Source organism: Mirounga angustirostris, unplaced genomic scaffold (assembly GCF_029215605.1).
Source record: "Mirounga angustirostris isolate CCGP_5_RB_7025 unplaced genomic scaffold, mMirAng1.0.hap1 SCAF_3, whole genome shotgun sequence".
NCBI lineage: Eukaryota > Metazoa > Chordata > Mammalia > Carnivora > Phocidae > Mirounga > Mirounga angustirostris.
In genome coordinates, this window is record NW_026991711.1 from 9,104,845 (window position 1) to 9,117,638 (window position 12,794).

At 39.8% G+C, this 12,794-nt stretch overlaps 1 protein-coding gene across 4 annotated transcripts; it reads left to right on the plus strand.

Moving 5' to 3' along the window:
* The first annotated feature begins 5,268 nt into the window (after window positions 1–5,268).
* On the plus strand, window positions 5,269–12,348 carry TEX30 (testis expressed 30). Of its 4 annotated transcripts, XM_045869683.1 has the most exons (6): window positions 5,269–5,411; window positions 8,538–8,611; window positions 9,086–9,316; window positions 10,084–10,135; window positions 11,062–11,267; window positions 11,875–12,348. In XM_045869683.1, the coding sequence occupies exons 2-6, from the start codon at window positions 8,597–8,599 to the stop codon at window positions 12,046–12,048; spliced, it is 678 nt and encodes a 225-aa protein (XP_045725639.1). In that variant the 5' UTR covers window positions 5,269–5,411; window positions 8,538–8,596; the 3' UTR covers window positions 12,049–12,348. The 4 variants fall into 4 exon arrangements, with proteins under 4 accessions (XP_045725639.1, XP_064441988.1, XP_064441987.1 ...); XM_064585918.1 differs by lacking the exon at window positions 11,062–11,267; XM_064585917.1 differs by lacking the exon at window positions 9,086–9,316.
* Window positions 12,349–12,794: the final 446 nt, after the last annotated feature.

The window sequence follows — 12,794 nt, forward strand, 5'->3', positions numbered from 1 at the left end:
GAAAAATATACAGCCAAGAATACTCTTGACTAGTAAGGCTAGCATTCAGAACAGAAGGAGAGAGAAAGAGTTTCCCAGACAAACAAAACTAAAGGAGTTTGTGACCTAACCAGCCCAGTAAGAAATTTTAAAGGGAAATACTGAGTGGGAAAGACCAAAAATGACAAAGACTAGAAAGAAACAGAAAATCACCAGAAACAACAAAACAAGTAATAATATGGCATTAAACTCATATCTATCCATAATGGACTAAATGCTTCAATTAAAAGACATAGGGTGTCAGAATGGATAAAAAAAAACAAGACCCGTCTATATGCTGCCTACAAGAGACTCATTTTAGACCTAAAGACACCTGCAGATTGAAAGTGAGGGGATGGAGAACCATCTTTCATGCAAATGGACATCAAAAGAAAGCTGGAGTAGCAACACTTATACCAAACAAACTAGATTTTATTTATTTTATTTTTAAAAAGATTTTATTTATTTATTTGACAGAGAGACAGACAGACAGACAGAGAGACAGAGAGAGAGCAGAGGGGGAGGAAGGGGGAGGCAGAGGGAAAGGGAGAAGCAGGTTCCCCGCTGAGCAAGGAGCCAGATGCGGGGTTCAATCCCAGGACCCTGGGATCATGACCTGAGCAGAAGGCAGACGCTTAACCAATTGAGCCACCCAGGCACCCCCAGACAAACTACATTTTAAACCAAAAACTGTAACAAGAGATGAAGATTACCAAATCATAATAAAAGGGTCTATCCAATGAGAATATCTAACAATTGTAAATAATTATGCCCCCAACATAGGAGCACCCAAATATATAAAACAATTAATAATAAACATAAAGGAACTCATTGATAATAATATAATAGTAGGGTACTTTAATACCCCACTTACATCAATGGGCAGATCATCTAAGCAGAAAATCAAGAAGGAAACAATGGCTTGGAATGACACACTGGACCAGATGGACTTAACAGATATATTCAGAACATTTCATCCTAAAGCACCAGAATACACATTCTTTTTGAGTGTATGTGGGATATTCTCTAGAATAGACCACATACTAGGTAACAAATCAGGCCTCAGCAAGTAAAAAAACTTGTCACACCAAAATGAGATCATACCATGCATACTTTCTGACTACAATGCTATGAAACTTGAAGTCAACCACAAGAAAAAAATTAGAAAGACCATAAGTACATGGAGGTTAAAGAATATCCTAGTAAAGAATGAATGGATCAACCAGGAAATTAAAGAAGAAATTTAAAAAAATGTATGGAATAAAATGAAAATGAAAACACAGTGGTCCAAAACCTTTGGGATGCAGCAAAAGCAATCATAAGAGGGAAGTATATAGCAACACAGGCCTACCTCAAGAAGCAAGAAAAATCTCAAATACGCAACCTAACCTTACACCTAAAGGAGCTAGGAAAAGAACAACAAGTGAAGCCTAAAGCCAGGAGAAGAAGAGAAATAATAAAGATTAGAACAGAAATCAATGATCTAGAAATAAAAAACCCAGTAGAACAGGCCAATGAAACCAGGAGCTGGTTCTTTGAAAGAATTAATAAAACTAGCCAGACTTATCAAAAAGAGAAAGGACCAAAAAATAAAATAATGAATGAGAAAGGAGAGATCACAACCAACACCATAGAAAGATAAACAATTAAAAGAGAGTATTATGAAAAATTATATGCCAACAAATTGGGCAATCTGGAAGAAGTGGATAAATTCCTAGAAACACATAAACTACCAAAATTGAAACAGGAAGAAATAGAAAACTTGAACAGACTGATAACCAGCAAAGTAATTGAGTCAGTAATAAAAAATCACCCAACAAATAAAAGTCCAGGGCCAGATGGCTTCTCAGAAGAATTCTACCAAATATTTATTTTTATTTATTTATTTATTTTTTAAGATTTTATTTTTTTTGAGAGAGAGGTAGAGAGAAAGCCAGAGAGAGCACAAGCAGGGGGAGGGGCAGAGGCAGAGGGAGAAGCAGACTCCCCGCTGAGCAGGGAGCCTGATGGAGGGCTCAATCCCAGGACCCTGGGATCATGACCTGAGCCGAAGGCAGACGCTTAACCAACTGAGCCACCCAGGCGCCCCTCTACCAAATATTTAAAGAAGAGTTAATACCTATTCTTCTCAATCTGTTCCAGAAAAATAGAAATGGAAGGAAAAATTCCAAACTCATTCTATGAGGCCAGCATTACCTTGATTCCAAAACCAGACAAAGATTCCATTAAAAAAAGAGAATTATAGGCCAATATCCCTGTTGAACATGGATGCAAAAATTATCAACAAAATACTAGCAAATTGAATCTAATAGTACATAAAAAGAATTATTCACCACAATCAAGTGGGATTTATTCCTGGGCTGCAAAGGTGGTTCAATATTTGCAAATCTATCAACTTGTACATCACATTAATAAAAGAAAGGATATGAACCATATGATCTCAGTAGATGCAGAAAAAAACACTTGACAAAGTACAGCATCCATTCTTGATAAAAACACTCAACAAAGCAGGGATAGAGGGAACATATCTCAATATCATAAAGGCCATCTATGAAAGACCCACAGCTAATATTATCCTAGATGGGGAAAAGCTGAGAACTTTTCCTCCACGGTCAGGAACAAGACAGGGATGTCCATCTCACCACTGTTATTTAACATGGTACTAGAAGTCCTAGCCTTAGCTGTCAGGCAACAAAAAGAAATAAAAGGCACCCAAATCAGCAAGGAAGAAGTCAAACTTTCACTATTTGCAGATGACATGATACTCTATGTAGATGACCTGAAAGGCTCCACCAAAAAATTGCTAGAACCAATACACAAATTCAGTAAAGTTGCAGGATACAAAATCAACATGCAAAAATCTGTTGCATTTCTACACACCAATAATGAAACAGCAGAAAGAGAAATCAAGGAATTGATCCCATTTACAACTGCACCAAAACCCATAAGATACCTAGGAATAAACCTAACCAAAGAGCTAAAAGATCTGTACTTTGAAAATCATAGAGCGCTTATGAAAGAAATTGAAGATGACACAAAGAAATGAAAAGACAGTCCACGCTCATGGGTTAGAAGAACAAATATTATTAAAATGTCTATACTACCCAAAGCAATCTACACATTCAATGTGATGCCTATCAAAAAACCACTAGCATTTTTCACAGAGCTAGAATCCTAAAATTTTTATGGAACCACCAAGACCCCAAATAGCCAAAGAATCTTGAAAAAGAAAAGCAAAGCTGTGGTCATTACAATCATGGACTTCAAGGTATACCTACAAAGCTGCAGTGATCAAGACAGTATTGTACTGGCACAAAAAGAGAAAGATCAGTGGAACAGAACAGAAAACCCAGAAATGGACCCATTTCTGGGTCAACTAATCTTCAACAAAGCAAGAAAGAATATCCAATGGAAAAAAAGACAGCCCCTTAAACAAATGGTGTTGGGGAAAGTGGACAGCAACATGCAGAAGAATGAAACTGGACCACTTTCTCACAAGTTACACAAAAATAAATTCAAAATGGATGAAAGACCTAAATGTGAGACATGAAACCATCAAAATCCTGGAGGAGAACACAGATAGCAACCTCTTTGACATCGGCTATAGCAATTTCTTATTAGGTCTCTGGAGGCAAGGGAAACAAAAGCAAAAATGAACTATTGGGATGTCATCAAGATAAAAAGTTTCTGCACAGTGAAGGAAACAATCAGCAAAACTAAAAGGTAACCTTTAGAATGGGAGAAGATATTTGCAAATGACATATCTGATAAAGGGTTAGTATCCAAAATCTATAAAGAACTTATTAAAGTCAACACCCAAAACCCAAATAATCCAGTTAAGAAATGGTCAGAAGACATGAATAGACATTTTTCCAAAGAAGGCATCCAGATGGCTAACAAACACATAAACAGACGCTCAACATCACTCATCAGGGAAATACATACCAAAACTACAATGAGATTCACCTCACACCTGTCAGAATGGCTAAAATTAACAACTCAGGAAACAACAGATGTTGGTGAGGATGCGGGGAAAGGAGAACCCTCTTAAAATATTGGTGGGAATGCAAACTGGTGCCGCCAATGTGGCAAACAGTCTGGAAGTTCTTCAAAAAGTTAAAAATAGCACTACCCTAGATCCAGCAATTGCACTACTAGGTATTTACCCAAAGGATACAAAAATACTGATTCGAAGGGACACACGCACCCTGATGTTTATAGCAGCATTATCAACAATAGCCAAATTATGGAAAGATCCCGAATATCCATCCACTGATGAATGGATAAAGAAGATGTGGTGTATATATACAATGGAATATTACTCAGCCATAAAAAGAATGAAATCTTGTCATTTGCAACGACATGGATGGAACTAGAGTGTACTATGCTAAGGAAAATAAGTCAGTCAGAGAAAGACAAATGCCATATGATTTCACTCATATGTGGAATTTAAGAAATAAAACAGATAAACATAGGGACAAAAAAGGAGAGAGGCAAATAATAAAACAGATTCTTAACTATAGAGAACAAACTGAGGGTTGCTGGAGGGGAGGTGGGCAAGGGGGGGTGGGTTAAATGAGTGAAGGATATTCATGGGGGCACTTGAGATGAGCACTGGATGTTATGCACAAGTGTTGAATCACTAAATTCTACTCCTGAAACTAATATTACTGGAATTTAAATGAAAACTTGAAACAAACAAAACCAAAAAAATAATATAAAACCTTGGTGGTCATTGTAAGGGCTTTGGCTTTCCTTATGAGAGCGATGGGAAGCCTCTGGAAGGCTTTGACAGGAGGTGTTTACATTTCAACCAGGTCCAGCTGGTTGCTGTGATGATCAGGTAGCAAAGAGGTGGAGGCAGAGATGGGGACAAGAGAGCGTTTAGTAGATTATTTCAATAATCCAGGCAGAGTTGAATGGGGGCACTGCAACCAGTCCGGTAGCAGCAGGAGAGGCAGCTGGCTTTTGTTTGTATTTGCAAACAGAGTCAACAGGATGGACAGACTGTGGGTGTGAAAAAAAGAATAATGAGAGTTGACCTCACGTTCGTGGACCTGCGCAACTGTTGGAACGGAGCTGCTGGGACAGGGAAGGGTCCAGCGCGGAGTGAGCCGGGGGCGGGGGGGAGGCAGCGACTGGAAGCGGCTCCTGAGCCACCCGGGGGCTGGTGAGTACCTGCTGCCCCGCCCCCAAGGGAAGGGCTGGAAAACTCCCGCTCCCAGCGTGCCGCGCGCGCCGGCCCGCGCGCCCGGGGGGCGGGGCCTGAGCGCGCGTGCGCCGAGGCGGAACGGGCTGGCGGGTGCGGCGAGGCGGTCACTTCGAGCGCGGTAGTTTGTTCCGTGAAGGGGAGTGAGGACGGTTGGGTGCTCTTGGCCACCTTCCCTTCCCCGGTAAGTGCGGCGGCGGGGGCGGCCTCCAGAGGAGGGTGCTGGCGCGCCTGGTGGCCCCATCCGAGTGAGACATTTCGAGCTCGCGGCCGTCGCCCCTCGGGGGCTGTTGGTCGCCTCCGTGAGGCGGTCGGTGTGAGCTCGCTGCTCGCGGGCCCGGCCGCCGGGGTTTCGCCCGCCCGGCGGATGGCGAGGCCGGAGTGAGGGAACGGGGCGGGCGGGGAGAGGCGAGCCGCGGGGAGCCGTGCGGGGTCGCGCCGGGCCCTGGGGACGGCCACCGCGCAGCCCCGCGCACGCGCGCCAGTTGAGTGAGGGATTGGAGCCTCAGGTGCCTTCGAATCCCAAACCCCTGGGGGAGCTCGCTCCGAATGTCTGCGCTGGGACCCTTCGGTGTCTGTTGTGGACCCGGCCGGATGATCAGCCCCGGAAGACTTGAACTCTTGACGTTTTTGTCTGCCCGCGACTTGCCGCGTAGTGCTGTAGATACGACAGATAAAGCCCACGCTGTTTCTGGCTGGACGTTACGGTGGTTGGGGCGTTTCGGTCCTTCGGCGTGAGATGCGATCGCTTATTGCGCGCGGAGCCCGAGTAGTCCTGCAGGTCACTCTCGAAGGCTCGCGATGTGGGGACACGGCTAAGAAGTGCGGAGACTACCGACTCCTCGCCGCGGTGTCTCCGTAGCTCCCCGTTTGCAGAGCCAGACTTGCCCTGCCCTGTGCGAACTCAGAACCGGGGGCTGTAGCCTAGACGGCCGAGACCAGCTTACGGTGGGGCCATACTGTTAGTGGCGGTAGTCCGGAACATGTGCACCGGTCGTGAAGGTAGACCGTGAGCAGGAGATCTGGAAGGGAGTAGTTTTTCTGGAAAAACACACACACACGAAGTTGTTGAGGAGGAGTGGTCTAGGCTAAGATAGGGGGTTGAATACGTGTATCTGACATTACTCCCTCCTGAAATCTCACCAGAATTACAGTGAAGAAGTTTTTTAAAAGACGTAAACCCAAATGATGGAGAGAATGGGAAAGGAAACAACAGCAGTAAAATACTGGGGTCTGGAAGGCAAATGTTGTTCGCAGAGCTTAGCTTAATTCTGCACCTGCAGCAAGGAATAGTGTGGCACAAGTCTCTGCAAACCACAGAAACTGGCAGCACCAGACACCTTGAGAACTGCCCGTGAAGGAAATGGCGTTGGGGGCGTGGGTGGAGGGCTTGAATAAGGCTTAAACTTAGGTGAAATCTGTTCGAGAAGCAATTAGGTATCTACATCGCCTTCCCTATTTCACATTTTTGGGTGACTGCCTTTCTCCTATTAGAAGGCAGGAGGCTGTTCCCTTGAGAACATAAAACAGGATCTTTGAACCAGGGGACCCCAGGCACACTTAATTATGGGGCTGCATTTATGAAAGCAGGGACACTCTGCACTTTGCAGTGTCCCCACATCGCGAGCCTTCAAGAGTGACCTTCAGGACTACTCAGGCTCAGCTAGACTGACTCCCCTCAGGCTCAAATAAGAATTTTTCTACACACACATACACATTTGTGGAAAGACAGACGGTAAGTTGGTCACAGGGGTTGCTTCTGGGAAAGGAAAGGAACTCGGTGGCTGGGGGAGAAGGAGGTGAGGAGACTTAACTATTTACATTTTTGTTCTTTTAAAATTCTGTACCATATGCATATATTACCTATTCAAAAATCAGATGTATTCCTTAAAAAATATAATTTCAAATGAATATACCGTTTGATACAGCAGTTCCTCCCCCACAAATTTATTATATTGGTTTGTCTACACGAGAAAATAATGGAAGTACATGGCATTCATCACCATATTTTAGCAAAAGATTGGAAACAATCTCAGTGTTCATTAATAGATAATGGTTGGTGAAATAAATTATGTACGACCCTTCCTTGGAATATTCTGCAGCCATAAAATGAAAGAAGCTCATTGTATAAAGAAAAGAGTAAGCACAAAGTGGATTTTAAATGGTGGGGGATTCAGAAAAATATCATGGGTTTATTTTTTTAAAAGGAGAGGTATGTGTGTATATATGTATAAAATATCTGGAAAGATATGTAAGAAGCAGGTAATATTAGCTGACTTTGGAGAAGGGATCTGGATAACAAGGCAAAAGTGGAATAAGGGAGGCTTTTCACTGTGTATTTTTGGTACCTTTGAACTTTGAACCCTCTTATTGTTATCCAGTGAATGAATAAATAAATGTTATCAGGAAATAATAGATGAATAGTGGAGATCCTGATGTTGGTAATACCCTGAACAATAAAAGATCTCTTACAATAGGAAGGAATGCTGCATAACAATCCCAGAATCTCAGTGGCTTATATTTCATGTTCTTGGTTCTTCAGTGGCTTAGATCTTGGCTGGATTAGGCTGGACTCCAACTTTGGTTTTGGGTTCATGTCTGCAACATGTATCTTTGTTCTGGGACCCAGGCTGAAAAAGCAAAAATACCTGGAAACGTGCTCTTCTGATGGCTGAGGGTGGGAGTTCAAGGGGGGCTTCTTGAAATTTGCCCTGTTCCTGCTCAGAAGTGACACATTGCAACTTTTACATATATTCCATTAGCTAAAGCAATGTCATATAGTCAAGCCCCAGGTCAATAGGGTAGAGATGTATGTACACTCTTCCTACTGGGAGGCTCTGCAAAGGCACCTAACAAAGGGTGTGGATATATACTTCTGTTGCAGGGTAGGAGGAGGAGTTGGGAAAGATAATGATGAAAGAAATGGGTTAATAGAAAAATACTCTGACATTAAATTGAAGATAGTTGGCTGAGAATAAAGATGCTTAGAAAAAAAGATATGCATATATGCCAAGATGCAACATTCTACTTTGGTGTGAATTTTCTTAAGGTTTCCTTGTCAAGGTATCACATTGGCTTTTCTTATGTAACATCTGCCATCCCCACACCTGGCCCTGTAACCCAATTCTGAGTGCCCATGGTTTTAGGAAGTTTGAAAATAATTAATGAAATAATGCACCTGTAAAGGCACTAGTTCTTAGAGAAGTAGTTCTAAATTTGTTTATTTCAGCTCTTGAATGTGTTCATTAATAGTTCTTATGTCATATCCATGTCTGCCAACCGACCTTTCACAACAGAATCTTCTTTTCAGGGAGATGTCCTTTGCTTCTCAGATGTAATGCACTTTAAGTTTGTTATTCAACAGTGAAAATGAGTCATACAGAGGTAATACATATTTTCATACGTTCTGCATCTTCAGGGTTCCTTTTTTTTTTTTAAGTCATGTGGCTCCAGAGTAATTTTCTTATTTTTAACTTGTACTGTGAGAGACAGTATAGCATTAGTGGTTAAAGGAAGGACTTTTGGAGCAAACTGCCTGAGTTTGAATCCTAGCCGCTAGCCTATATAGCTAGTGGCTGTATAACCTTGGGCACATTACTTAACCTGCTGTGCCTGTTTTCTCATCTATAAAAAGTACTTGCTTCATAGAATTATTAGGAAGGTTAAATAAGTTAATACATATAAGGCACTTATAATAGTACCTGACACACAATAAGTACTTAAATATTAGCTGTTGTTAATAATGCTTTTTATTTGGAGGCCATGTGAATCATGGGCTTCACAGAACAAACATAGTTATTTAGTTGTCTGAATAGGCAAGGAAGTAATTTTTGATCCCTTTATTCTCTTGAATTCCAGGTTAAATTAAAAATACCTTTTGGAAATAAATTACTAGATGCTGTTTGTTTGGTACCTAACAAGAGCTTAACATATGGAATAATTCTTACACATGGAGCGTCAGGAGATATGAACCTTCCTCATTTGATGTCACTGGCATCCCATCTTGCATCTCATGGTTTTTTTTGCCTGAGATTTACCTGTAAAGGCCTTAATATTGTACATAGAATTAAGGCATATAAATCAGTTTTGGTAAGAAAATTTCTTTATATTTACTTATAACAGAATTTTGTTTTAAAATTCTTAATACATTTAAGACAAATTCTATTAGCAGTCATTTGGTTTATCTTAAAAAACTTCTAATGAATATTCTTAGAAACTCAACAGTACATGAGGGCTGTATAGTAGTCAGATTTCTCTTTGCTCTCAGTTTCCATGGAGATGAGTGCTCACATCATAAATGTTCTTTCATGGTACTACCAAGGAAACTATGATGTAATTTTCTTAATGGAATTATATAACTTCAGAATATAGTTCTGGATATTTGCCTACTATACTATGAATGTACAAATATAGCACAGTTTTGAAACTGTAAAATCCCTGGATAACACAAATTGAAATTTTTAAAATCCAGATTATTTCAAACTTGCTAAGTTTTTCAGGGCTTTAAATTAGATTTTAGTACTATTCTGTATTGGTTGGAAGCTTTTACTGGCTGTTTTTTTTTAATGTAATTCTTTAAAAACATTTTAGTACTTTAATTCTTTTAGACAGGCCAAGTAGTTTTTTTTCCTCATTTATTTGCCTGTATTTACCCAGCTATGATTTGATAGTGACAGCATGACCAGAAGAGCAAAGAACTAGTTTAGTTACCTCTTTCAAGAAGAATCCCTTGAGATTTTATGGTTGTCTTTGCAAAGAGTTTTATACATTTCACTAATGATGAGAAATACTTGTTGGTTTTCCAGTGGAATATTTCATAGGAGAAGAACTGATAATTTTTTGGTTGGTTTTTCTAGAATTACCTGAAGACCTCAGGAGAATACAAACTGGCAGGTGTTTTCCTTGGTGGTAAGTTGCAATACTTGCTTTTAAATCTATTCATATTAATATAGGAACAGGTGATCAGGAATTAAAATTAATTGATGATAGGAAGCTAATTTAAGAATTTTTTGTTTTATGGGCGCCTGGGTGGCTCAGTTGGTTAGGCGACTGCCTTCGGCTCAGGTCATGATCCTGGAGTCCTGGGATCGAGTCCCGCGTCGAGCTCCCTGCTCGGCGGGGAGTCTGCTTCTCCCTCTGACCCTCCCCCCTCTCATGTGCTCTCTCTCTCTCTCATTCTCTCTGTTTCAAATAAATAAATAAAATCTTTAAAAAAAAATTTTTTTTTTTGTTTTGGGGCGGCTCAGTCGTTAGGCATCTGCTTCTGGCTCAGGTCATGGTGCCAGGGTCCTGGGATGGAGCCCCGCATCCGGTTCCCTGCTTGTCGGGAAGCCTGCTTCTCCCTCTCCCACTCCCCCTGCTTGTGTTCCCTCTCTTGCTGTCTCTCTCTTTGTCAAATAAATAAATAAAATCTTAAAAAAAAAATTTTTTTTTGTTTTGGTAAGTCACTTTGTTGTATAACATCAAAGTACTTTATATATTTAAAGCAAATTTAAATCTCATAAGTATGTATTGTAACCCAAAGAGCTTTTCTTTTATTTATATCCCTGAGTCACTGTCTCTCAAATGATTCTTCATAAGGATTGTCCTTACCTCAAGTATTCTTCAGGGGAAAAAAAAAATTCCACTTTTTTTTTGACTTGGGATCAATGTTTAGCATTTCATGAAGCTATAGATGTCCATTATGGGTATTATAACTTGATAATTGCCACCTTTTGGAGTTAAGTGATAGAGTTATGATGGATGAACAGTAAATGAAATCTAATTTGCCATATTATCACTTCTATATATGAATGTTTATATTTCAAACTGAAATTAATTTTAATTGATTTTAGGTCGTTCAATGGGCTCAAGAGCAGCTGCTTCTGTAATGTGCCATATTGAGCCAGATGATGCTGATGATTTTGTTCGAGGTCTCATTTGTATTTCTTACCCACTGCACCATCCAAAGCAGCAACATAAACTTAGAGATGAAGATCTCTATCGTATAAAAGATCCTGTATTGTTTGTGTCAGGCTCAGCAGATGAAATGTGTGAAAAGGTGAATTATAACTTGATGTTTGCGTAAATGAGAGAGTGAATGAAAGACAGTGTCTTGGGAACAAGATGTTATCTACAACTTTCAGTCTCTTTAAAAGGTCCTGATTGGACTCATGCTAATTTTGTGACTTAGTTACCTGTTGCTTTGGAGAACTGAAAAATAGAAGCATACTGATAGAATTCATCTCCCTGGAAAGAGTTGCTAAATGGATTGACTCTTATTTGGGAATAAAAGATTAATATCTGAATTCTGTGATTTTGGGATTTATACTAGACTGTACATTTGATTTATCATTTCAACATTTAAGCAGATTCTTCAGTTTGTTAAAAAATTGACTCGAGAAAGAGTAACTTGTACATGTTACTATATATTGTCAGTAATGAATGCTTGATCTGTTCTGTGGTATTGCTGTATTTGAGAGATGTGGACTGCCACTTCTGTGGACATTTCTTTGCGTATTCCATTGCCTTGAAAGTTGTCTGTAGAGTAGGTATTTAATGAATATTTAGTGAATGGATGCCAGTAGAGGTGGTGCAGGGGAGAGAGAGGATCTTTATTAAACCCTAAAAGAGCATTAGTCTAGCATCCTCTTCTTTTTTTCCTTTAGAACTTGTTGGAGAAAGTGGCACAGAAAATGCAAGCTCCCAATAAAATCCACTGGATTGAGAAGGCAAATCATTCCATGGCAGTGAAAGGACGGTCAACAAATGATGTTTTCAAAGAAATAAATACACAGATTTTGTTTTGGATCCAGGAAATCACTGAAATGGACAAGAAATAATTGTATTTAGCTAAAAGCTATGTTATTTTGAATACAGATTACAGTCCATTTGATAAAGAACAGCATACCTCTCAGCATTATGAGATATTTCAGATGAATTTAATGTTCTTTAATGTTTCCCCCGTTTTTAAAACACGTTTTAATTGTGGAAATTAAGGTCCTTTATAAAATATCTTTTGAAAGCACTGTTATAGTTGTATAAAGATGATGTACAAATATTGAAGGTGGTCTAAATATAATTTATTTTCATTAATATAGTTAAGTTTTGAAAAAAAATTAAACATTTGAATTTTGTTACAATGGAACTTTTGTCTTATTTGCTATGCAACTGAGAAAGTACTCTTAATTTTGCAGAGCAGTGTCTTTAAGAAAGGAAAACAACAGTTTACTGTGGTAAATTTAGTCAGTTTTATAGAATGTATGCATTCATTCCCCGAATCTTTTAATCTTGCGGGATAGGAAGATACATTTTCAAATATGGGGACTCTGAACATTGTTTTTGGGATGAAGTAGCTTTCATTCAAGAAATGTTTCCTGAAGGCTTGTTATAGGCAAAGCCTGATTAGGTTTGTGAAGATGAGTAAATACTTAAGAGCTTAAATATAATGGAGGAACTTGATGTCTAGACTTCTCTCTGATTAAGGGGAGAAAGAAGTAAGAACTAAACCGTGGGACTAACATCTGTGCTGTATCTAGGCAGAGTTAGGGTACTTACTTTTGGCTTGGAAAGTTCAGTTAATACCTGG